General features: G+C 39.4%; 1 protein-coding gene across 3 annotated transcripts in view; it reads right to left on the bottom strand.

The window, feature by feature from the left end:
• Window positions 1-26795, bottom strand: part of LOC127431080 (guanine nucleotide exchange factor VAV2-like) — a 306871-nt gene that overhangs the window by 198267 nt on the left and 81809 nt on the right. For all 3 annotated transcript variants that reach the window (XM_051681326.1, XM_051681325.1, XM_051681324.1), the window contains exon 2: window positions 17675-17791. In XM_051681326.1, the coding sequence (XP_051537286.1) occupies window positions 17675-17791 (117 nt within the window). The remainder of the gene's footprint in view (window positions 1-17674; window positions 17792-26795) is intronic.

Genomic DNA, 26795 nt, shown 5'->3' on the forward strand with positions numbered 1-26795 from the left:
GGTATCAATATGATATAACAAACTGCATTTGATGCAAACATCAAACGTTATAACAAATACAAAATTTTGCAATCAATTTACACATGATATTTGCTCAAAACAGGGAAAATAAAGTGGCAGGAGTTGCTGTGCAATGCAACATACTGTACATAGGAATGGGCTGTCATGAACATGTTAACAGTATGGATAGCTTAGTTGATTATGAAGGAAGCGATCTAGGTCTGTTTGCATCTGTCTTGCCAGTCTGAGTTGTTGTTTTGTTAACTTTACTAGGTGCAGACATTTTAGCCCCTGGCCTCTGACGTGAGTGGTTCCTGGTTCAAGGCCAGCAGGTTTTAATGCCGGTCACCCTGTCGGTGGAAAGCAGGTATCCACGGTATCAGGGTACACTGACAGCTTCGCTCTGAGCTTTTGCCTGCAGAGAGGCTAAGAGTGGCATGGAACAGAGGTGTTAGTGTGGACTTCTGTGACATTCAAAGCTCACAGGGTCATGCAACACTGTTAGCAAGGCCACAGAGAGGAGACGTAGAGTATGAATGGCATGTGGATGCTGTTTGAGTGGAGAGCTCTTCAGAAATCACTTTCTGGAATGGACGGAGGGAAAAAAGAACAATCCTTCTGGGCGATGTAGTGACCCTTTCAATGTAATGACTCCAAACCCTTGAGGCTAAAAAAGTTTCTCTAGCTGCATGAATTACATGCGTGTAAAAAAAGTATGCTTTGAAAATACCATCCAAATGTCATTTCTGTAAAAAACTCTCAACGGGTGGCATTAGCACTGAGTGACAGTCAAAAGCAGCTGCCAGAGGAGTATGCATCACCACAGGTGAGGGCCTCAGCCAGGTACTCACATCCTCCACACAGGACAGCACAGCACTTCTCAGACCCCCACCCATGGCTGACCTTCAGTGGGTGTGCAGGGTCTGCCGCCCCGGCTGCTTCCCGGGAGGAGCCTGCAGATTATGCAGCATTAGCGGCTGAGATCTGGCAGCCACAATCGAATGCATAATGAATTGTTTTGATGGCAATATTAATGACAGTGCGATTCACATTTGTGAGCAGACGTGTACGCAAACAAGCAAGGTCTGGCATCTGGGCCGAAGGTAGGATACACAATGTGTGGTTTACACAATTTCTACCTGTGCCGCATAAGGACAAATAAATAATCCTGGCTTTTTGGCAAGAGAAGCAACCGAACATCAGGAAAGAGCATGATCTGACTCAAAACAGATTCTAATAAATACATCATGGATAGACTTAGGACTCAGCTTCAAAAAGGGGATCTGGGGGAATGGAAGAAAAAGAGAGAGATAAAGAGAAAACAGGGCAGATGTAAGAAGAGGGGGGGATCAACTTGAAACAGGACATTAAAACTTTACAGTACCTAACAGCTTTCTGTTGCCTCCGGCTGTAGAAATCTCATTAATTTCTTTCCCTGTTGTATTCCTGACTGGAGCCAAAACAAAAACAAGATGGCTTTCACATCAAAGTGCTGAGTAACACCAGTGAAGTGGGGCCATTATTATTATTGTGCTTTGGTTAAAAAAACAAAACAAAACAAAAAACAGCTCGCTGAGCACCAGCATGCTTTGAAAAAGAGCCTGCTTTAAAACCATAGTCTGCTTAGAGGATCTCTGTTGATGATGGTCTTTAATGGTGACTGCAGGGACCCTGAGATCTCTTTATGGTTTATTTGGTGTCAGACGTTTACCATTTGCATTTCAGATGGCTGATTTCATCCTACTTTAAGTCTTTTGGGATTTTAATATGTGTTTTCTGCCCAGCAAAAATGTCTGTAATTGTGGTGAGCATTTGATCTCGACATGCTGTTTTCAGCCTCTGAGGTCTGGCTGTCTTTTCTGGAGGATTTCTGGGACATTTCTCAAACATAGTTGAACTTTCTCTCCTCCCACAGCCCCACAGAGTCAAGCAGGGACAGAGCCAAATTGAAGACTGCCACAGGGCTTGCACAACACCACTCACAGTGGAAACGTTACTCTGCGTTTGCAGGTCAAAGAAGTGGGGGATATGAAAAAGCAGCATGCAACCTTTGGACACAGGCAAGAACTAAATGGTGTGAATATTTGTGCAAATAAAGCATTGCATGCAGTGTAAAACAGCAAATAATGCATCAAAAACAGTATTAGGTCACATCCTTTAGGCAACATTCAATCTGACAAATAAATTACTTATTACCATATGTAGTAACTAAATAATAATAAAAAAAAGCAAAATAATAATAATAATGTAAATCCAAACAACCTGGGTTGACCATTTACACAGAGTGCGGTGTGTGTGCCTGACTAGAAATTGTATTACAAAGTGGTGACTGGTCTCAACTGGCTTGTGAAAGGGTTAGCATCCACAAAAAAACGAGAAGAGAATCATCCAGCATCAAAAAGAAAGTTTGCACTGCCTCTGGCTATGCCAGTATTCTGTTGGACAACAAAACTCTCACGCTGCACAATCACCACCCACCACTTTGATGTAGCTCACACACTGTAAAAAGATGCTCTTCTGTCATACAGTCCACTCTCATGCTGAGGTAATTGAGAGTTCAGAAACAAACTGTCAAGGGCTCGCCACAAAATACACTGGCTTCAGTGCACACACAGAGCATTGACCTAGACCACTTTCTTTGATGAAAGTCTTCCTTTCTCTTTTGTTGCCTCTGCTATATTTGTCCGCTTTGGTAATACCCTTTTCTCTGTAATTTACAACCAAGTGAATATGTGATGGCAGCCAAAGAAAGTCTAAAACAATCACCATGGCACAATTTGCCTGAAAGAGGACAAGATAACAGCTATGATTTGAGTTAGCCCTCTTGCTTCCAATAATTAAAAGAAGAAAAGAAAATGATCAGAATAAACTATCATCTTGTACTCTCACTTTCTAAATTGAAGGTCTGAAATCCAACACAGTTCGATTAACACACTGGATGCAAATGCTGACAATATTATCAGATACTTTTTGGGTCTTTTTTGACATTTTATTGCTAGTGAAAGAAGAGAGATGTCAGGAAAAAAAATAGGAGAACAGGGTGGGACAGGCCAGATTTCAACCCAACTCTCACATGAGCCCTTAATGTGTCTGGAGCATGTGTGCTGACCACTAAGATATATTGCAGATTCTGTGCTGATCTCTGACCAGCCTCCATAACCTAGTCTAATTAACATTGCAAAAAACACAGCACTTGTCTTCGGTTAGCTTGAAGACCATTGCAGTCAAACAACAGGACACAAAAATGGAGTGTGCAGTTAAGACTAAGAGAGTTGGTGATTATTATTGTATGTAAACACAATCATACAACAGAGTACTTTGAAATTAAAATAGAGTTAGTGAGAAGTGCTGTGGGGCACAGGTGCTTACTCTGTTCTTTGAGCCATCTCTTGCTAGCACAGCAGAGTAGTCGGGTGGTTATTATTGCTACCTAACAGGGGCAATCCTACGGGTGAGAAATGATCAGCAACGGAGGAGGGAGGGTCACAGTTTAGCACTCTCAGCATTAGCACCAACACATTACCGGTCAGGATATCTCCGTATAGTATGGTGTAGCCATATGACAACAACTTATTTCTTTCACTTTCTTATCTTTCAGAAAAAGCTATAACATAATGCATTGTTTGAAATAAAAGGGCAGTCTTTAAAGTAACCAACAATATGCAATAATAAGTTTTTAAGCCACACAATATTTGATTTTGTCTCCAAGACTGTTTTTGCTTGGGTTACCCTTATGGGGGAGACACCTTCTGAAGTGCTCCACAGATTGCTCTTTTAAGACCAATACAATACAAAATATATTTTGCCGCTGGATTGCTGTCCTCCGACAGAACTCTCAGAATGAGTAAGTAATAGCTTAATGTTGCACTGAATACATGCTAAACATTTCTAATCAATATTTTCATGTTATATTATTAGGTTTTTTTATTATTATTATAAATTTTGCATGTCTGGCATCAGTGTGAACACGACAGTTGTGTTTTTCTACATTCTAAATACAACAGCCAACTTAGAAGTGTTGCTGACATTTGTTGGGGCAGTGCGAAATGGCTACTTGGTCCAAACTGGGGATTCGTATCCTCCCCCTGCTGGTTTCTGTTCACATCATATTATTTGGGTCTGAAACAGTCCAATTTCGTCATCAATGTGAGAACAAGCGAGAACTGTTTATCACTGTAACTAAGTAAAAATCTGAGAAGACATTAGCTTCAATGTGTTAAGTATTGAAGTTTGTCTCTTTGGATTTACCAACCAAAACCTTACATGCAAACAACGTCACTTGCCTTTGTCTGCTGTGGTTGCACTGAAAGTGCAAATATGTGAAGAATGTGAACTGTTGCATTGTGCCATAATAATTGCAATGGGGAATATGCAGAGGCACAAAATTATTCCCCATCAACAGCGTAAAACTTCCACAATTTAGGACGATTTCTTTCTTAAACACATTTTGGTGTTTCTTCTACTTCATGATTTGTTTTGCAGCATCTTTAATAAGTAACTTAGATGTTGATATTAACTGATCAACTTTATTGTTAACACGGTTTTACAGAATACTCGGAAATTATGAATGTTGTTATAGGGCAATGCTGTACCACATTGAATAACTGCTATGTTTCCATATGGTAACTCTGTACTACAGTGGAATTTATTGTTTTCTCATTGGGAATTTTTATAGATTGTAGGGCTTTACTGGTTGTTTAGATCAGTGTTACTATCAGAAATAATTAATAATTATTTCTGTAGTTATTAATCAATATTTAAATTAATTAATTGTATCTAACTCATTAAAACCTCATATGGGACTCCAGTAAATGTAGTGTGCTACGTTTAGGAGCAAGTTTGGTTATTAGCAATAATTAATAATTATCAAAGATAATTATTAATTATTAAAATCAATAGCACATTGATGAGAATCAATGTTAGCTTTTTTTAATCCTTTAAATCAACAGTTATCAAAGATAATCATTAATTGTTAATGTCGATGAAACATTAATTAAAATTAACACTAGCTTGTTGATCATTCAAATTCAATCAAAGATAATTATCAATTATCAAAAATCAATAGAATATTAATAAGGATTAACATTGACGGGGCACCACCCTGAAATCAGGGACTAATAACCGAATATTAAAACAGTCTCAATATTAGATTGTTTTCTTAGGAAAATCGACATCCGAAGAATATCGATTTTCGGGAAAAAAAAAACAATGAATGAAGGTTTGAATCCGAGCACTGACATCCCGTCAGCATGACACAGCTGTATGCAAAACAAACCAACACACGTCTCTTTGTAATATAAACGAAGTTTATTATATGCAGTAATATCAATTAATAATTAATACAATGCAGTCAATGAACTTCCGACTTACAACTACAAACTAAACAGTGATATGATTAGATATGGAAATAAAATAATCCTATAACACATAAGGTGTGTGTGTGACAATGTGTGTGTGTGTGTCAGTGTGGTTAGTGAGAGAGAGAGAGAGAGATGATTAAGTCACAGCTTGAAAGCTGATTTCGCGATAGCTGGAGATAAAGCAGCCGTGTTCATCACTCAGAGACGCGGTTTTACGAGCGGGGCTCGTAAAAGTCCCTTGTTATTTGACTCTTTAATGGATGAACTCAGTTGCTGTCTCACCCGCGATGGCGAAAATGCACAACAGTCCAATTTGGTTGGACCACAATACAGCAAAACAAATTCGTGATAATTAATACCCTGAGTATTAATAATGAGCGGACATGGCGATCCGTAAACTGTACAAGCAAAAAACCTTGAAACACAAGAATAACACGCTATAATATTCTATCTCTGCCCAGACGTAACCTCTTACTTGAATCGCATGAGGACACAGGTAGAATGTGTTTTCCTCCGTCCTTTAACTCTGACCCGGTTTCTTGGGGCTCGTGTGATGACGAGAGCCGTTTCCTCGCGCTGTCGGCGGCCGGTACGGCTGTTGATTCTAGGCGGGCTGGCGGAGAACTCAGAAATGTCGACTTGATTGAAGATGGAAGAGAAATCTTTAATCTCTTCACTTCTGTAGGCCAACGGATGAAGATGCGAATTGCTCGGCGGTCTCCTTCGGATCCGTTAGAGTGTTCGGTTGAACACAGAGTAATCTCAACTCGTCCAGCGAGATGGAGATTGTATGGCTACAGTTTCAAGTCGGACATTACTTCCTTATGCCACGAGGTTGCACCGGAGAGCAGCAAAAAGCTACGTCCGTATTCGGTGAACTAAGTCGCTGGAAGCCACTTTGGAAGCATTTCAGAATTATTTGAAGTCCTGATGATGTCATGTTTGAGGGACGTTCTGTTGTGTGCCTCATCCAATAGGAGTTGAGTGCTCGATCCTTTAGTGGGCAAGGCTTCATGGATCTGTAGTCTGTTTTGGACTCCCTTTGTTTGATTTTGGCGCGATTTTTGTCAGTAAAATTTACGACTTAGAAGGAGGGGGCTTGAGGAATGTTTTTGACTGTTAGGCCTGCCTTTGTCTTCTATCTGAATACATGAGGCCCAACAAGATTATGGCACCTATTATATTATTGCACTTAGTCATTTGTTTGGAAATGTTCACCATAATATAATAACATTTATGCATAAATAGCATATTTATTCTTTTCAGATGAAAATGAACAGCAATGTATATTGAAAAGGCTAAAAGTTGAATGTTGGAAAGGGCAAGTGTGGGAATACTTTGGGTATGTTAAAAACCCATAAGGCACCACCAATGTTTCTCAGTTACCCAGTTTGTAAGGTGTTGCAAAAAATACTCTTCAATGCAAGCAGATTTAAGTGCTTATATGCAACATTATGATGGGCAGACTGTTTGTTAATGCATTTATTTGCTTAAGTGCAGTGCAACAGTAGGCCTACAATGTGGTGGGACTGGGGGTGTGTAGAGAAATGTTCTCGGTTCAGGTGGCAGGGGTTCAGGGTGGATGCTGGGTGTTGAGGGCTCTCACAGCCTGAGGGAAGAAGCTATAGAACAGTCTGGCAGAGCTGGCTCGAATGGTCCGGTACCGTCTGAGCTGGAAGAGACTGTGGGAGGGATGGGTGGGGTCCTTCAAGATGCTGGTGGCAACGTGCAAGGAAAATGTCCAGGATGGAGGGGAGAGGGACACCGATGATCTTTGCAACTGAACTCACTGTCAGCTGCAGAGTCTTGCAGTCTGCAGCGCTGCAGTTCACATACCAGATGGTGATGCAGCTGGTCAACACACTCTCAATGGTGCCCCTGTAGGATGTGGTGAGGATGGGTGGAGGGAAACTTGCTCTTTTCAGCTGGCGCAGGAAGTAGAGGCGCTGCTGGGCCCTCTTGGAGATTGATGCTGTGTTGGTGGTCCAGGTGAGGTCCTCTGTGATGTGCACCCCCAATAATGTAATGCTGCTGACTCTCTTCATGGTTGAGCCATCGATGGTCAGTGGGAGGTGGTCAACGGAGTTTCTCCTGAAGTCCATCACAACCTCCTTTGTCTTCTCCACGTTGAGGGACAGGTTGTTAGCACTACACCATTCAGGCAGTTGTGCCACTTCCTCTCTGTAGAGTGTTTCATCGTTGTTACTGATAAGGCCTACCACAGTTCTGTCATCCGCAAACTTGATGAAGTGGTTGGACCTGGACTTGGCAGTACAGTCATGTGTCAGCAGTGTGAAGAGCAGTGGACTGAGCAAACAGCCTTGGGGGGCACCTGTGCTCAGTGTGGTAGTGCTGGAAGTTTTGCTGCCGACCCGGACTGACTGAGGTCTTCCAGTTAGAAAGTCCAGGATCCAGAGGAAGTTGTTGAGGCCCAGCAGGTTCAGCTTATTGATGAGCTTTTGTGGGATTATTGTGTTGAATGCTGTGCTGAAGTCAATGAACATCATTCTTACATATGAGTTCTTATGTTCTAGGTGGGTCAGGGCCAGGTGGAGGGTGGAGGATATTGCATCGTCCATAGATTGTTTTGGATGGTATGCAAACTGGTATGGGTCGAGTGTGTTAGGGAGGCTGGTCTTGACGTGATGCATGACTAACTTCTCAAAGCACTTCATCATGATTGGGGTCAGTGCTATGGGACAGTAGTCATTCAGGCAGGTCACAAGTGACTTTGGTACAGGTATGATGGTGGTGGACTTGAGACACGCGGAGATGACTGCCTGGCTCAGCGAGCTGTTGAAGATGTCTGTGAGGACAGGTTTATACAAAAACTGATAACAATCGATTTCTCTATGGATAAAATGAATGGAATTTATTACTTCCGGAATTGTACTGTTGTGCTCTATTACGAGAGAGAGAGAGAGAGAGAGAGAGAGAGAGAGAGAGAGAGACTAGAAAGGAATGAGCGAAATACTGACATACAGACAAAGAGAAGGCAAGAAAATATAGGCAGAAAAGGTTGAAAACTAAGAGAAGGGGAATTTCATGGTTATAACCACACACTGACACTCTTGGAGTGTATAATGTCAGATTAATGGATTCTCTATATTAAGAGGTACTATGACTCCTGCTAATAGAAGCCCAGGCTTCTGTCTCTGTGCTCCCTCCTCCTTTTACATCCCTGTAATAAACATGCACAGGGGTAATAGATATGCACGTAATGCATTAGTTCCAATTTACATATCACAAGTCTTTGAAAGGGAATATAAAAGCAGATTAGATCCAATTGTGGTCTACTTTTATGGCTTTTAGTAGCCTGAAACCCAGAAATGGCACAGTAGGCTTCATTAAGCAAAATTCCTGATCAGTTTGACTGCAAGAGAGAGAGGGCAATAGTGCTTTTAAATGGGCACCAGAGGAATTAATGTACTCCCACGGACATTTAGAGGAGTTAATTATTTTCCATGCACAACTCCTCAGGTTTCTCTGCAGAGTATCATGAAAGAGAGCATTAAAAGCAAACTCTGGCTCTTGAACTGTCAGAATTTTGCACTCTGTATTTTGCCTCTGAATCTGGGCAAGATACATCTATTTATTTATTTTTTTCTGTTTCCGTACTTGGTTGGATTAACTGAATTAGATGGTGCACCATATGATCAAACAGTTTTCGTGCCCTTGAGGCTGCTTGATGAATCAAAGCTTAAATCAAAACAGATCATCTTTGTCTTTAGTTGATTACTCTAGTAGCACAATCAGATAAAGTTAAAGTAGCTTTCACCTTGAATGATGTCCCTGCCTCCTAAAACTTTAATACATATTATCCCAAGTCCTGAAAAACCACAGATACCGCAGAGTCTCTCTACGGTGAGGTCATTGCTGGGCTTGTGAAAAGCTGGGCTGAGTCATTTTTAAGGGATTAACACGGATAGCAGTGTTCTTGTTTACTCCATACTTATTCTTTGGGGCAGAGAGGTCAGCAAAAGTACAGTTTACTACCTACATCGACCTACTCAGCAGAATCTTAAAAATACAACAGATCTTAGAGTTTATGTAGAAGGAACAATCCCTACACTGTCAAGGTATTTTCATGCACGCTCCCGAAACCACAAAAAAATTTACCTGTCCATCAGTGAAATTCCTTTAGGTTTGCAGCAATCTAAGAGGCAAGAGAAAAGGAATTAAATGGAGCAAGACAGTGAGAGAGAGAGAGGGAGAAATAATGTGAGTGCTCTGCACATGGCTCACGGCTGCATCTGAATGTGGAAGTACTTCCTTTAGGGGAGCTGCTCTTCCTGGATGACTCCTCTTTACTGCCATGGCATGTTGGAGACACACTAAGACCAGCCAGCACATTAAAAATTCCCTCTCTTTCTATCCATACAACATCTGACTGCTTTTTGGACTTTGCAGCATGATAATGTGTAGGGAATCTACAAAAAGAAACACGGCAGAGGACATTGTGCACTTCTGTTGTTAACACCACAGTGTTACGTTCTCAAAGGGAAGACAAAAGAGCAGCAATTATTTCCACAATGTAGATTTTATTGTGCTGGGCGCTTTTGGTCTCTGTGTGTAATGTGTTCAGCAGTTCATCATTTCTCTTTCTGCAAAATTAAACACTGCTGCCTGTCATCACCTCCTGTCAGAGAACAGAATCGCATAAAAACAAAGAGCTGATTCTGGGAAACCTGTCTCGGCAGATTTATGAAATATTGCTCCCGTTTTGCTTTCATGCCGGAAACACAGAAGAGCTTATTACATGTATGCAGCTACAGTGTTGATGAAAATTTGATGTTGTATTTATTGTTGATATGATAGCCAGCAAGAGAAAAAGTGACTATGATAAAAAAATAATAATAAATAAATAAATAAACAAACAATTGAAACTAGGCCACAGTTTCATCTCTAAATAATCCTTTCTAGTCGGTGCCATGGTCTAGCAGTTAGCCCAAATGGTCTGACACATTAGTCACTTTTCCACCATCGTGCTGGTTTCTTTTTCCATTGTGGTGCTGTAAAATCAGAATGAAAATGGACTAAGTAAATGATAGATTGTGAGTCAACACATCACTAACAGAATTTTACCAACACAGTAGAGTACGGTTAGCTAACACTGCCAAGAAATACGGGCAGGGAACAGTTTTTAATCATTAATCCATGTAATAACAATTAATAGTCTACAAGCTTTGACATGCTGCACAGTGGCGCTTAAGTTGGGGTGACCAGAGTTCGAATCCAGCTTGGGTCATTTCCCAGTCCCACCCTCACCTACTCCTCGTTGTTTTCTGTCTCTTATAAATTGTCCTTTCTATAGATAGGATTAGATTTGTTCAAAAGATGTTCTAGGATATGTCTAATGCAAAACAGTCAAACTCATGAGGAGAATGCCAATATATATTTGAGATAATTACACAGTTGTTCAGTATGGCTGTCCCAGATGACAAACAGCACCTGACAACCACCTGTTCTGGTAACAGGTAAGGGCTAATGAGGCATTTTAAGGGAGAGAGTGAAGGGGGTGGGGGGTGAAAGCAGGTACTTCCCTTTAATTATTTATAGCAGGAGATTTATCATCAAGCGTGAGACATTTTGGATGAATAATTTATTGTGTTGGCAGCTTTTTGTTAAAACATGCAGCCTCGCTCCTGATGGACAGGAGTCACTGGGGAACAGGGTGTCACAGGGGTACAGAGGCAGACGGCACTTATTTAAGGAAGGGATACTGCTCTCTGCATTGTGAAACATTCTCTTTAATGACCCGAGTGGGGCGGAATGGCTTCCTACAACAAAAACAAATACAAGCTATAAATTGTATTGTCTTAATATCGTTTAATTCTCAACAGAGATGCCGTTGAAGATGGAAGCGAAACTTTAAAACCAGATTGATTCCGAAAAAGCAATTTGCAACTGAAAATATTTTATGGCCTAGGGTTATTCCCACGCTATAAGCTGAAGTAGTTTATCCTAAAAATAAATAAATAAATAAAATATTTCCTATGTTTAAAAGACAGGACAAAATTATTAGTTCCATATGATAGTAAATTAAACATGCTTTTGGCCGGCAACTAGGACTGCAAAAACTAATTAATAAAATAGATAATAATAAATTATGAAAATAATCAACAAAAAATTTAATTATTGATTATATGATACGGGCGGCAGGCACAGAGAAGTAGTAGTGAAAAATGTGTTTGCATGATAACTTGTTTGAAATATGACCAAGAGGTGTTAAAGCAGAAAAAAGTGACCTAATTTGTCCAGCGCAAGTGAGCACTTTATGTTAATCACTTCAAAGAATCCCATCTCTCAAGGGCCATTTTGCACTTTAATGGACAGTACTTTTGTAAGTTTTACAAGAAATAGAAATGAACTATTTTGCATTATTGTGAATCAAACCAAATTGTTTTGCCCTTAATCATTCAAATATTTTATCAATACATTTAAATAAAAGACAGGGAATAAAATTTCACTTTTATATCAGATTAATCAAATAAATTTTCGAAGATTAATCTATTATCAAAATAATCATTAGTTGCACCTTTCTGGCAACAGAAGACAACCTTAAATCTTTAAAGCTTATACATGCTTTTTTAGCAGTAGATGCTTCACTCAGCATTACTTTTTTAGTCACATGGGCATTGACCTCAACATAGAAGAAAAATCATATCAGACCAATCTGACCTCAGTCAAACCTCAAAAAAGTCCTGTTCCGGCTTTTAGCTGTCTCAGCTTGGCTCCACAACATTAGAACCACCGCAATAACCTTTACTGGGAGTCTATTTGTTAATGTCGCCATTGTTTCTTAGCAACTTCCTCAAAGCAGGGTGTTACAGGTATATGAGCAGTGCTCTGCAGCAGTGGAGAGTGCCTGGTAACTGGCTATAATAAGACACATTTATGGAGAGGAGAGGAGAGGAGAGGAGAGAGAGGAGAGGAGAGCTCATATATACTTTAGTAGAAAAATACATTCAAGAGGAGAGAGCAAATATGATATGTCACTGCATTGCAATCGTAAAATAGAAAAACAATAAGCACTGCTTCTGCAAACAGTTTTAGCACACAAAAATAGACTGAAATAGACTGATCATACTAGAAATAAAGTGGGGGATTTAGCAAAAGAAATGTTATATATCTTAAAACATTACAATATTTGAAAAATGCCATGTAGGAATTTTCCAAACATTTTTTAAGTGATGGCGCAAACGGAAAGAGTGTGTTGAAAGGGACAGTTTGAAACAACTGATTAGTTGAAATGAATCAAAAATACCAACTCTATCTCTAAACCTTTGTTCTTATTTAATCTTATGGAAATTTGACTCCCAGTGTTCTCCAAAGAGCCTCCTACTAACCCCAGCGGTGTCAATCAAGAAGCTTTTTTACTGATCCTGCCCCCACATGAAACCGACTGTTAATTTGGAGCACGCCCACATGAGCCCACTGGGAGGTCATTTTGTCTTTGAATAGAGAGGAGGGATAATTTTGACAACACTAAACAAAAGAGAGCAAGTCAATACGATTTTGTAGAACAGCGATGTCATAACCGGCCCTGTTATTACCACCATGAGGCAGGTCAAATTGAGTGCAATCTAACAACCGTTAATCAAAGTTGTCTTCAATCTGTCTGATTCACATGTTGTGAATCACTGAGCTAAAAATAGGTCGCGAACAGGTGGAGTGTCATCACGCTAGTTGCTGCAAAGACGTGAACTGAAGTGATTGTGGTGTTCGTTTAAATGATAACAACTGCATACTCTGATCCAATTAGGAGAGGAGGGATAGACAGAATCAGTTTAGTTTGCATCGCACATTAAATCGAAAGCGAACCCCAGAGAACACAATGTTTATGAGTAATGATATTGCAATGAATATGGAATGGTGAGAAGTATCTGGGTCCATCTGTGAGTGTTGTAAGGTAGTGTCCCATGGGCTGACAGAATAGCGGAGGGCATGAAGCATCAGGACGATGACAGGAGCGCTCTGCCGGAGTTTAGTGAGAAATGTGGGGTGTTCGGGGTGAGCCATCCGTTTGAAAGTCTTAAAAGCAGTGAGATGTAGAAAAGGCCAAGAGGCAATTACCTGAAGCATAAGGAGGGGCAGGTGTCTCTGTAGCTGCTCCACCCAGGAAAGAGTAATGAAGTGGGGATGAGGAGAGCATTTGGAGCTTGAACATTCACGCTAAATGGACAAATTTGTGTTCTCCAAATAATGGAGACAAAGTGAGTAAAAAAAAAAAAGAGGGAGTCACCCTTAGGGGCCTATTTTAAGAGCGCTAGCATTAAGAGCAGTGCAATGCCATAAGTCATAAGCACAAAGTCAGTGGGCATGGCCATGAAGTTTTGGTATTTTTGTGCAAGCATGCACTCAGTCTATTCCACCCTCAGTCTGAAGTGTCTGGTTTAGCAGCGTCAAATAGACAGGCTCACAAACCCTGCTAATGCACCTATATGGCTCTGTAGTTGGATACGGCTCAATGTACAGAGCAGAGCAGGGGCGTTTTTACTCGCAGACCAGTCTCAAACTCTTATATGCACAGCGTTAATCATTACAGCACTACTGTAATGAGAAGCACGGCGTGAGATTCGGAAACCATTAGAATTTGGAACATAATTCTACATCACCACCCTTGAATTTACTATAGTAATACTAACTGTACTTTACATGGAAATAGTTTCATAATAAATATTATTATATCACTACTTGAGCTCTATTAAATTTGTCAGTCTACATTGGGGAGTGAGAGAATATAATTCATTTTTGTTACAACTTAAAAATGTTTATATTTTGAATTTTTTATTTTATTTATTTATTTATTTTTTATTTATTGGGCTGGGGTAAGGGAATGAAGTAGGGGGGCATTCATCCAAAAAAGGTTGAGAACCACTGGTCTAGGCGCAAGTGTGTTTGACAAAATTGCAATGCACAAATGGGCTGGTTTTCACCGGTTATTCCACGATCTGTGTCCTATTATATAGTCCATTCCCTCAAGCACCAGCAATATTAACCAAGAAAGCACATTCAAAAGAATTTGGCAGTGTAAATGGACTGTATGCAATGAATTAGAAGAATTTAAATTACATTCTTTTGTGCAATAACTGCATTCTTGATGATTGTCAGGCATATTTCTATGACAGTGGCACACTCCATATATACGCATGGAAAATGTGATTCTAATCAGAATTTGGATGTAGACTCCGTTAAATTACAGAGAATGTACATATTATTAATCATTTTCATCTACTGACACACAAATAATGGCTAGTATTAACAGTAATTGTATCAGCACGCACTTCACTTCTACTAGTCGATAAATTTTATGAATTTACTGAAACACAAAAAAATTCAACCAAAAATATTTCTAAATTGAAATTACAATTAAAATGAAACAAAAATATAATCAAAATAACAAAGTGGTCAAAAAAATCATACCAATTCAAAAACATTTTACTCTCTCCAACTTCTTACTAGCCCGTTTTGAGTGACTTAAAAATCACTCTGTGACAACAGGTGGAAAAATACCATTGCAAATTAGATCATAAATACAACTGTAAATTTAAACATAATAATAATAATAATAACTGAAAAATAAACCATGACCTAAAGATAGTTTAACACAAATCTCATACATTTTTGTTTCATATAAGACGGCTACACCTCTGATCGTTAGGGACATAATTTCATGTTCTAAAATCTTTTGAACATGAACTTTATTACCACCTGCTAGTGGAATCTCTAAACTGCAAATGCAGGAACTGAGTTTAAACTTTGCGCTGAGTTGAGCTGTGGTTTTCAAACATCTTAGCGCAATGACCTATTTCTCAGGAAAATAGCAAATTGTGCTTTGTGCCACTTCATTAACATACAATACACCCACAGTTTGCACGCATACACCCACAAAAGCGCAAACACTCCCACCTACGGCCATTTACGCTTTGCGCTCTCGCAAAAATGTACTAATACGTTGCGCACGGCTGTTGCGTGTAGCGCTGCGCTTCGCGCTCATGAAAATTGAGCCCTTCGTCACTCATTGGAGTGCAAGGATTACGAGTGAGGGATTAAAGTTGCTCCTTTGAGATTGAGCTCAAGGCAGGTATATCTCAAATGTATGTGTTTGCTCTGAAATGGCATAACATGTCACGACAACTTCCTTAAACATTGTTGAGTGATGACACAAACTAATCGCTGAATTTAAACTTCCTGATTCCTGTTTGAACTGATTCACGGAAATTAATCAAACTTAGTTATCAACTCAAACATTTTCAGTTTTGAAGTTTATAAGAGAGACATGGTTAATGCTCTCTTACAAATAAGTCACGAGAAAAGGGTTGCGAAACTTGTCTAATGACACGCTCGTTAGGAAACTTTTGTAAATTTTTTATTATTAAATGGCAAAATAAAAAGTGTGTTTAATTCAATGTGATTAGTAGTACTTACGAAATTTCTCAATTTCAAAATCATTGTGAATTTATTGTGAAACATTCCAAATATTGCCCAGTCCTACTTGGGAAGCATGTGTGCCACAACACAAAGTTTGACAGCCTGCAGAAGACAGAGTTGTGGATAACTCACTTATGAATAATTGCTTTGGCTTTATTCCAAGTCTGAGAGAGCAAAACAAATAACAGACAACGTTGCTAAACGCCATGTCCAAAAAGGCTACAGACATGTCCATCATTCCACCAACTGCAAGGACACAAAGGACCAAAATCTTTCCGGTCCAATAAAAGGCACCCTGAGCTTGACAATCCTGAGAGACATATTGCTGCTCGGGGTAAGAGTTCAACAATGTATGTGCTATTCAAAGATTAAAAATGCTTTCTATCATTAAGCTCTAAAGCTTCAGAAGCACCCATCTCTCTTCATTTATAAGGAGGTAGACTACTTGCATGTTTGCCACATTGACATCGAGCTGCTTGCTTCAATATATTATAATGTGCTGCTGCCCTTAATGGAGAATCAATGACGGGACAAGCCCGACACCTTCGAATCGACGCAAACACAATTTACACATTGACATGTTGAGGGTGTGTTTGATTGATTCGGACTGCTGGAGGGTTTTAATATTGTTTTCAGTGCGCTCATTGACTCTCGCTCACCGTCTTCAACATTATCCATTAAAGCTCACCGTCTGCCGAAGGCTTAATCTCGCTGTCTACGCCCCTCCCTTTGAGATTTCCCAAAGCTCTCTACTATCTTGCCGTTCTTTTCTTTCCTGACCGTGCTCCCTGCTGAGGGGAAATGACTGGACATGCTTGCTGAGCTGTAGTTAACAGCTCCGAATGGCGTTGAGACTTTTCAATGGTCGAACCGAAGTGCTTTGCACCTGCAAATACTTAATGAAGTCCAATCAATTCATGCAACCAAAATGATCGATATTAAGAAGGTTGTCTTTTCTTCACTTTCACACAGCACATAACAGTAGTTTTAAAATGATAATCATAATTAAAATAGAATAATATTCAATCATAACAATAGGCATCAAGCTGACCCTGCATGAAGATATGCTCAGAAACAGAATTAAAAATGAGTTCTATCATGGGGGTCAGTGCATTGACTAAACTGCAATAGTGATTAAAGATCTGCATTTAGCTGTTCTTGATGACATCAAATATTCTTCAATACTTGGATGACTGTCAGGGCAAAGTCAGCATAAGGGCGCTTACAAACTAGAATAAGCTCTGAAGCACTTTGAAGAATAGGATAAGGTGTGTTTTGAGTGGGTGGAAAAGGCCTGAACCATATATTCTAGTGTGTAAGACCCCTTAGATACTCAATACTGAGGAGCAAAGTCATCGGCAAGATAGCAGAGCCACTGAGGACTGTGACGAGCTCTTCCACCACTTGCCCTTAAATCACAGTAAAAGCTGTAATTCTGTCATATTGAGTGTCTATTGTTGAAAATTCTTGGAAACACAAATGCACACACATATACACACAAAAACAAACCATATGGACAGCGACACATATGTGTTGGCACACACAGGCACACTTGTAAGCCAAGGTGTGTGACCAAATATGCGTGTGAATATTCACAGTGGAGGAGATAAGACTAGGGGGAAGAAATCCACACAGGACTGATTGAGCATTATACACACTTTTATATTATCCCCGACCAGCATTAATGGATTGAGTGAGTATGTGTGTGTATAAGGATTATAAGGAGTGGAACAAAGTTGATGCACAATAGCCCCACTTACAGGTTAATCTCCCATAAAAGGGCACATGGTATTAATGTCATTTAGCTGCGGAGAGTTAAGCATGATGGTGTAAAAAAATGAATAGTTCCAAATGTGCTCAGCAAAATCACTGTTCCTTACCTTCCCAAAGTCCCTCACGTCAAAAAGGTCAAAGGGATCAAACAGCTCACTGTTCCTCAAGCCAAACTTATCGTGGCACACTTTCAGAAATGTCCGGATGTTCTTTAGGCACAGAAACTGGAAAAGAAGGAGACAAGCATATAAAGTCAGATATTTTTTGTTAATATCAATATTTTAACCTGACTTCAATGAGGAAAGAAACTTACTTGGAAAAGAATGTCTGAAAAATCCATACAAACATTTGGGAATATTTGCATAGAGGTAAATTTAACGGTATTAAAACACAGCCACTTCACAGGCATGGAAAGTGGTGACGCCTTCTACTATGTTCAGTGTTCTGAGCATATTTAATTTCCTGGAGCCCATTGACAGTCAACTAATTTCCTTCTTCCTGTATCAGTGATTAAGCAAACAGTTATCGTACACTGTTATTTGGATCCCTAGGCCCAGGCTTGGCTGAGGTGAAGCAAGCCCTTAGATATGCCAGCAAGAGCTTGATAGATCGCCTCTGGCAAGAACAGTCCCTGTTCACCTATCAACTTACTAACCCACCAGTCCTCTAGTGCTCAGGGTCTCTAAGCAAAGACTAGATCCAGTCTTGATCATAAGCCTTAAAGGGATAGTTCACCCAAAAATTCTGTCATCATTTGCTCATATTGTAACAAACCTGTTTGACTTTCTTCCATGGAACACAAAAGATGATGTTAGGCAGAATGTTGGCCTCAGTCATCATTCACTTTCATTGCATCTTCTTTCTAAACAATGAAACTGAATGTTAAATGAAACTTAAAATTCTGCCTACAATCCTGTTTTGGATACCACAGAAAGAAAGAAGGTCATATGGGTTTGGCAGAATTTTCAATTTTGAGTGAACTATTCCTTTAAACATAAGCCTGCTCTCATTCTGCAATCATTAACGTTTGTAACATTGATGATAGCTAGACATTGTGTTGGCTCTAGCTCCTATTTGTTTCAGAGAATTCATGCATAAACTCTTGCTTGTAATGAGAATTTGTCTAACATAATTAGCTTGAGTTGGGTGAAACCAATGAAACCACACAAACAGGGACAAAACAATAGCAACTTTGACACTGCTTATTTTCACCCGGCAAATGTTAATGAATCATGTCTCTTGTTTAATTCATGCCTCTGATATAATTCAATTACGTGAATGGGTTCTCCTTTCTATGGAGAGAGCAGTGGAAACAAACACCAAGTACTGCAAATATTGGTTGCTGTGTTCGCAATAGCACACTTAGAGTGGATTTCTACATGCACATGACTAGTAACGATTCAGGAATGAAGCGGACTGTAATCCAGAGATATTATAGGCTTGCTACCATTCTCCAGCAGGAATCACAAACCCTATTGTGAAAGCACCACTGGAAGCTCTGTTTCTTGTAAAAACTAGGACAACGGAGGCCTATTTGTCATATTATAGCCAGTACAATGGAGACAACCACTCTTAGAACACAACCCGAATTGAATTCTCACAGCCATGATGCCATTTATAAAACTAATGACTGCTGTAAGACAACACCAAGCATGTCAGTTTCACCGTTATGCTGTAAACACAAAAGCTATACTTTGTACATGACATGGAATGCTTCAGTTCATTTTTTGGAACAAATAAAGATCTTTATCGCTAAAGACACCCTGAATCTCAGCTCTGTAGGTCCATACACTTCAAGTGAATGGTGGCCAGGCCTTTGAAGCTCCAAAAATCAGATTAATTAAACATAAATGTAATCCATAAGACTCCTATGGTTTCATCCATGTCTTCTGAAGTGATCCAGTTGTTTTTGGGTGAGAACAGATAAAAATAAAACTCCTTTTTCACTGTACATCTTGTCACTGCAGTCTCTAAGCACGGTCATGATTTCAAGCTCAATTACACTTCCTAATGCTTGATGCATGCCCAGAGCGCTAGATGGTGCAATAGGAAGTGCAATTGAGCTTTAAATAATGATTGCCAATGAGACTGCTGTCAAGATGAACAGTAAAAAAGGAGTTACATTCCTGTCTGTTCTCACCCAAAACCAACTGGATCACTTCAGAAGACATGGACTAAGTTTGATGGATTATGTTTATGCTGACTTGATCTGCTTTTTGGAGCTTCAAAGGCTTGGCCACCATGCACTTGCATTGAATGAACCTACAGAGCTGAGATATTCTTTGTTTGTGTTCAGCAGACGTTAGTCATAAACAACTTAGATGTGGAGGTGAGTAAATGGTGAGAGAATTAAAATTTTGAGTGAACTAACCCTTTAATTAAATAAGATCAGGACATTTTCTTGACAAGTCTTGAAAAGGTTTTGAAAACCCAACAACCTGAAGTATGATCAATAGTAATAAATATACTTGCCTTAGGAAGCACCAATAAAAATCAACTCAACAAATATTGTTTGTAATTTACTGTTCTTATTTTGTTTTCCCGTCTGCTACTGAATATAGTCTTGTAGTAGGACTTGATAACAGACGTTTTGGTGGGCAGTAACCTGCTTCTTGAAAACACACTCTGGCTTTTGAACTTCTCTAGTTTAGTATGCATTTGTCCACCCTGTTTTGCTGCATGCAGCCCCAAATGAATGGGCTACTGTTTCGTCATGCTAATCATACCTACCTCAGTCTTCTGCTGACTTAACAGGAACCACACAAGGTACAAAAAATAAAGGTCCTTAATAGGAATGGGCACGAGTACTCGGACGTCGCAACAATGATCGATCAGGAAAACAAAGAACAATGGTTATCACACATGATGTGACTTTTCTCTTCATTCGAAATTCAGTGACAATTACCCGACAACTAAACACAAATGTGTCAAAGAGGGAGCTTATTTTTTTATATATTTATGTTGTGATTTTGAGGGGTGCATTGATTGTCATAGACGTCTCATAGCAACCAAAATGATATGCGACGCTGCAATGCTATCATACGATAATCAAAAGAGAGTGTAATTAACCGTGTTTTGAACACCCGTCTCTGCTAAATGTTTGCTAAATACATTTAAATGTAAGGAATAATTGACGACGGACCGTTGAATTGTTGAAAAATAATGCACACACGAGGTGGTAATGCGGTCACAACACGCAGCTCTGTGTGCATAATTTTTCAACAATTCAACAGGCCAGAGAACGTAAAAGACTGTGAACAAGTAGGCTTTTAGGGTTTATTTATTAATTCCCATTTATATTTAATTATTCTGTTTATTCTATTTAATTTGTATATTTCTTTATTTGGTAGCTGGGTATTTAGGGCGTTTCCATCTCTCTCCACCTCTTCCATACAATTATTTTTGGTCGTCGTTAAAAACATTTACTGCTTATTGAATAAGGATAGTGAATAAGGAATAAAACATTTATAATTACTTATATTCATGGTTATTACACAGTTTCACTTTAAAGAAAACAGCATGTAAAGCTGAAGTGAAATATAAATGATTAATGATAAAGAAGTAAATAATGAAAAAAACGAATAAGTACAGTATTGATCATTTCGCAATTAGCAATAAAGCTATAACAAAACACAAAATTAAATATAGCTGCAAGCAGCAATGACGGGCCCAAGCACAACTGTCCATTTCCACCTGGTGGCTTTCCGAAAACAATGCAAGGTGGACACATGCATTTGGCATTTGACATTATTCTAAACAATTTTGAAGCAATTTGAATAAATATAAGAGTACTATTTTAAAGTCTGTTGTAAGAGCCACACTTCCTGCTGCCAGGTGGTGGCGCTATGACCATGACCCAAAATGGTAAAATCCATGTGATTAGCCCTCAAGACTAAACATATATCTCAATTTTGATCTAAATCACACATTGTACACAGAAGATATAGGACACTTCCTGTTTCTCATTTTTCGCCATTAATTTAATGCCACACCATGGCAACACCATTTGATACATAAAAATATTCAGTAGTAATAGGTATCATCTCAATATAATACTATAAAATGATGCTTTTAATGTTTATCAATTTCAAAGACTTCTGAGATCCATTTCCAGTTTTGTTTGAGTACTTGAGTCATCTTTTAACACACGCATGCACAGTAAGAATGACACCTGAGGTAACTGAGAAACGGCATTTTCTGAGGAAAATTTCGATTTCATGGTGAGTAGAGTGCAGAGTTCAATGTTGTTACTGATTGTTTTAGTATCAAAATGTTGATTTAGTTTTGTAAGTTAAATACAGAAAATCTGTAACAGTAAAATGGATTAGGTTTCAAACTTGAAAAATGTTAACGGCTCATTCCGTTAAGTGGAGCTCATTGTGTGTGTGTCGCAGACACTTAACTGCTTTAACGCGTACACTGATGAGCTCTTTCAAAGACTGCGAACATACAGACGTTTTATGAATCATTACATATAGGAGAATGATAAAGTTTAAATAGGAAAAATCTGACTTTTATTTTAAACAGAAATACATGGTTTCACTGGATTGGACTATTTGTTTTCTTAACACAAGTTGTTTATAAATTTGTTTCTTAACTAATTTAAGGAAATACATTATTAAGACAATATGGAAGGTCTTGCCCTTTGTCTGCATTCTTCCTTACAATCAAATCTATCTAATATCTTTACAGCTCACATGAACAAGTATATCTGGACTATTCTGAGGACAAAAGCAACAATTAGATTAAATTAGATTTGTTTATCGTCACTGTTGGTAAAAACAACGAAATTTAGTTAAGCAGCTCATAAAAAACAATGTCCAAATAAATTAGCAACAATAAATAGAACAACATAAAACTCCAAAATAGCTCTAAAATATCTGCACATCAAAATAAAATCAAAAACAATACAAAGTAATTAGTACATATATGCTGTCAGGTTCTTCCAGTCAAACATCAGTCAGCGTGTGTGTGTGTGTGTGTGTGTGTGTGTGTGTGTGTGTGTGTGTGTGTGTGTGGTGGGGGCTAATAGAATTAACAGCTCTAGGAAAGAAGCTGTTCTTTAACCTGTTTGTGTTGGTTTTAATTATTCTGTATCTTCTCCCAGAAGGGAGGGGGGAGAACAGGCAATGTCCAGGGTGGGATGGGTCCTTTATAATATAGCTGGTTTTCTTTGTAGGTCTGTCAGTGGTGTGAGCTGAGACCCAATCACTCACTGTGCTGCCTTCACCACCCGTTGTAGATCCCTCCTGTTTTCTGCAGTGCAACTGCCATACCACACTGTACAACAGTAGGTCAGGAGACTCTCAATGGTGGCCCGGTAGAAATTAACCAGCAATTGTTGTTGAAGATGGAGCTGCTTTAACTTCCTGAGGAAGTAGTCTCTGTTGGGCCCTCTTCACCTGATGGGAGATGTTGACGGACCATGTAAGTTCTGCTGAGATATGGACTCCCAGCAACTTAAAGCTCTCCACTCTCTCCACCTCCTCTCCTAGTACTCGGAGGGCAAAGTGCTCAGTGCGTCTGGATCTTCTGAAGTCTATTATCATCTCTTTAGTTTTGTGACGTTAAGATCCAGGTTGTTATTGGTACACCACTCCACCAAATGCTGAACCTCTTCCCTGTAGGCTGTTTCATTGTTATGTGTTATCAGTCCTATTATGGTGATGTCGTCTGCAAATTTGATAATGGTGTTGAAGGGTTGAAAGGGGGAGCAGTCATGTGTGAAGAGTGTGTAGAGGAGAGGGCTGAGGACACAACCTTGTGGTGTTCCCGTATTCAGGATCAAATATAATGATCAAATCAAATAATCTTTCATTCATCCATATCCTGATGGGGAGCACACTTGATTTTTGGTGACAGGAAGTGATCACAAATGAACGTTTGAAGACCAATGTGAAGAGCAGATGGCCTGCTATATTTATGTAGAGACCAGTTAGTATTCTTTGCTATTTGCAAAAGATGATTTTTGAAACCCCTGATATAAAAACTTAAACTGAAATCCCTGTCTATGTCTCCCACTACATATTGTGATTTATGCAAAACCTTGTTGGCTCAACACTATTAAAATAACTGAAAGTATGAGTGAGTGTCAGTTCCCAACAAATCAAAGAACAGATCATATTTTGTCTGTGGTGAATGACCTGATATTGTGATTTATTCTGATTTACTAGGCAACAGGTAATGTAATTGTATAATACTGTATATGTGCATTAGAAATATACCAGTTTAACATTTAATGTTAGCATAGGCTGACATGAATATATTTAAGAAATTCACAACTTTAAGCTTTTTGTTGTTTTCAGCCGAAGCAGCACTGCAGGGCTCCAGACTGCAACTAAAATGGTCGCAAATGCGACCCTTAAATTATAATTTAAAATCTAGTTGCCATTGCGACAGTCGGGTTGTGTGCATTCACATGCGGTTTCATCAGATATCATCTTGTGACTTATTGAATACATCTATAGAGCACGCACCAGTGCGTCTCGCGCCACTTTTCAACCGTTCTGTTTCTGACGAGCTCGCTGTACTGCACGCAACAACAAACCCAGCGCGAGAGAGTTGTGACCAAATTATTCTTTTGAACTGAATCTTTTTCATGAATCACCCGAAAAGAACTGAGGGTTTAAACTCAGGAGCTTAGGTTAGCAGTTTGAATCAGATTCACTTTCTCATGAATCAGCCATCAGTGAGCTCACAACTGGGAGTGCAGACATTTCAAAATAAGAGTCCCATGTGTATTTCAGGCTTCTTCATAATTAAAAGTCCCATATTGTGTACCACTTTTGTTTTCTCCTGGTAATTATTGATTGGGATTGGAGTAGCACAATAAACTGCATCTGGGATTTCATTCAATTTGCACTCTTGTAGACTCTGTGTCTGGCCATCTGGTAACAGAAAAAGACTTAGGAAATATTGTAAAACAATTTATATACTGTATATATATATATATATATATATATATATATATATATATATATATATATATATTGCACATACATACATACACACAAACACACACACACACACACACACATGTTGTTGCAGCTATCATTATGAGGACTCTCCATAGACATAATGATTTTTATACTGTACAAACTATAGATTGTATCCCCTAACCCTAATCCTACCCCTAATCCAAACCCTCACAGAAAACTTTCTGCATTTTTACATTTTCAATAAAACATTGTTTAGTATGTTTTTTAAGCGATTTGAATTATGGGGACACTAGAAATGTCCTCATAAACCACATTTATAGCATAATACCCTTGTGATTACCAGTTTGTAACCTAAAAAAAAGTCCTCGTGAACCACTTAAACCTGCCTACACACACACACACACACACACACACACACACTTTCAGGACACTGTATTTTAAAGATAATTTTGTAAAAATCCAAATAACTTTACAGATCTTTATTGTGAAGGGTTTAAACAATGTTTTCCATGCTTGTTCAATGAACCATGAACAATTAATGAACATGCACCTGTGCAAAGGTCGTTAAGACACTAACAGCTTACAGATGGTAAGGCAATTAAGGTCACAGTTATTAAAACTTAGGACACTAAAGAGACCTTTCTACTGACTCTGAAAAACACAAAAAGAAAGATGCCCAGGGTCTCTGCTCATCTGTGTGGAGGCATGAGGACTGCAGATGTGGCCAGGGCAATAAACTGCAATGTCCCTCCTGTGAGACGCCTAAGACAGCGCTACAGGGAGACAGGAAGGTCAGCTGATTGTCCTCGTAGTGGCAGACCACGTGTAACAACACCTGCACAGGATCGGTACATCTGAATATCACACCTGTGGGACAGGTACAGGATGGCAACAACAACTGCCCGAGTTATTCCAGGAACGCACAATCCCTCCATCAGTGCTCAGATTGTCCGCAATAGGCTGAGAGAGGCTGGACTGAGGGCTTGTAGGCCTGTTGTAAGGCAGGTTCTTACCAGACATCACCGGCAACAATGTAGCCTATGGGCACAAACCCACCTTCGCTGGACCAGACAGGACTGACAAAAAGTGCTCTTCACTGACGAGTTGCAGTTTTGTCTCACCAGGGGTGATGGTCGGACTCACGTTTATCATCGAAGGAATGAGTGTTACACCGAGGCCTGTACTCTGGAGCAGGATCGATTTGGAGGTGGAGGGTCCGTCATGGTCTGGGGCGGTGTGTAACAGCAACTGAGCTTGTTGTCATTGCAAGCAATCTCAACGCTGTGTGTTACAGGGAAGACATCCTCCTCCCTCATGTGGTACCCTTCCTGCAGGCTCATCCTGATATGACCCTCCAGCATGACAATGCCACCAGCCATACTGCTCGTTCTGTGCATGATTTCCTGCAAGACAGGAATGTCAGTGTTCTGCCATAGCCAGCGAAGAGCCCGGATCTCAATCCCATTGAGCACGTCTGGGACTTGTTGGATCGGAGGGTGAGGGCTAGGGCCATTCCCCCCAGAAATGTCCGGGAACTTACAAGTGCCATGGTGGAAGAGTGGGGTAACATCTCACAGCAAGAACTGGCAAATCTGGTGCAGTCCATGAGGAGGAGATGCACTGCATTACTTATTGCAGCTGGTGGCCACACCAGATACTGACTGTTACTTTTGATTTTGACCCCCCTTTGTTCAGGGACACATTATTCCATGTCTGTTAGTCACATGTCTGTGAAACTTGTTCAGTTTATGTCTTAGTTGTTGAATCTTTTTATGTTCATACAAATATTTACACGTTAAGTTTGATAAAAATAAAAGCAGTTGAAAGTGAGAGGACGTTTCTTTTTTTGCCGAGTTTTTATATATATATATATATATATATATATATATATATATATATATATATATATGCCATGATGAAAGAGGTCATCCGCTTGCAGTGCTGGCTACAAATGAGCTTCAAAAATTATGAAATATGCAAATTTCCACTGCATGTAAAGTATGATAAGTGCTAAATACAGTTACTTCTATCTTTACCACACTTTCCAGTATTCACAGATCAGCTGCAAGATTTAACCCTTGTGCGACCTTCGGGACATTTTTGTCTTTTTCATTTTTGTTTTTTCGATCATTTTGGCTGTGTTAGTGCCAACGCCATAAATTTTGCCAAAGGTGTGTATTTTGGGGGAAATTTTGATTTTTCAACCTCAGTACTAAAATACATCTATAATACACTGTGTACACAAAATAGTTACACTCAGGACCTTCAGGACAAAAATGTCCCTATTGAA

Source organism: Myxocyprinus asiaticus, chromosome 40 (assembly GCF_019703515.2).
Source record: "Myxocyprinus asiaticus isolate MX2 ecotype Aquarium Trade chromosome 40, UBuf_Myxa_2, whole genome shotgun sequence".
Lineage (NCBI taxonomy): Eukaryota > Metazoa > Chordata > Actinopteri > Cypriniformes > Catostomidae > Myxocyprinus > Myxocyprinus asiaticus.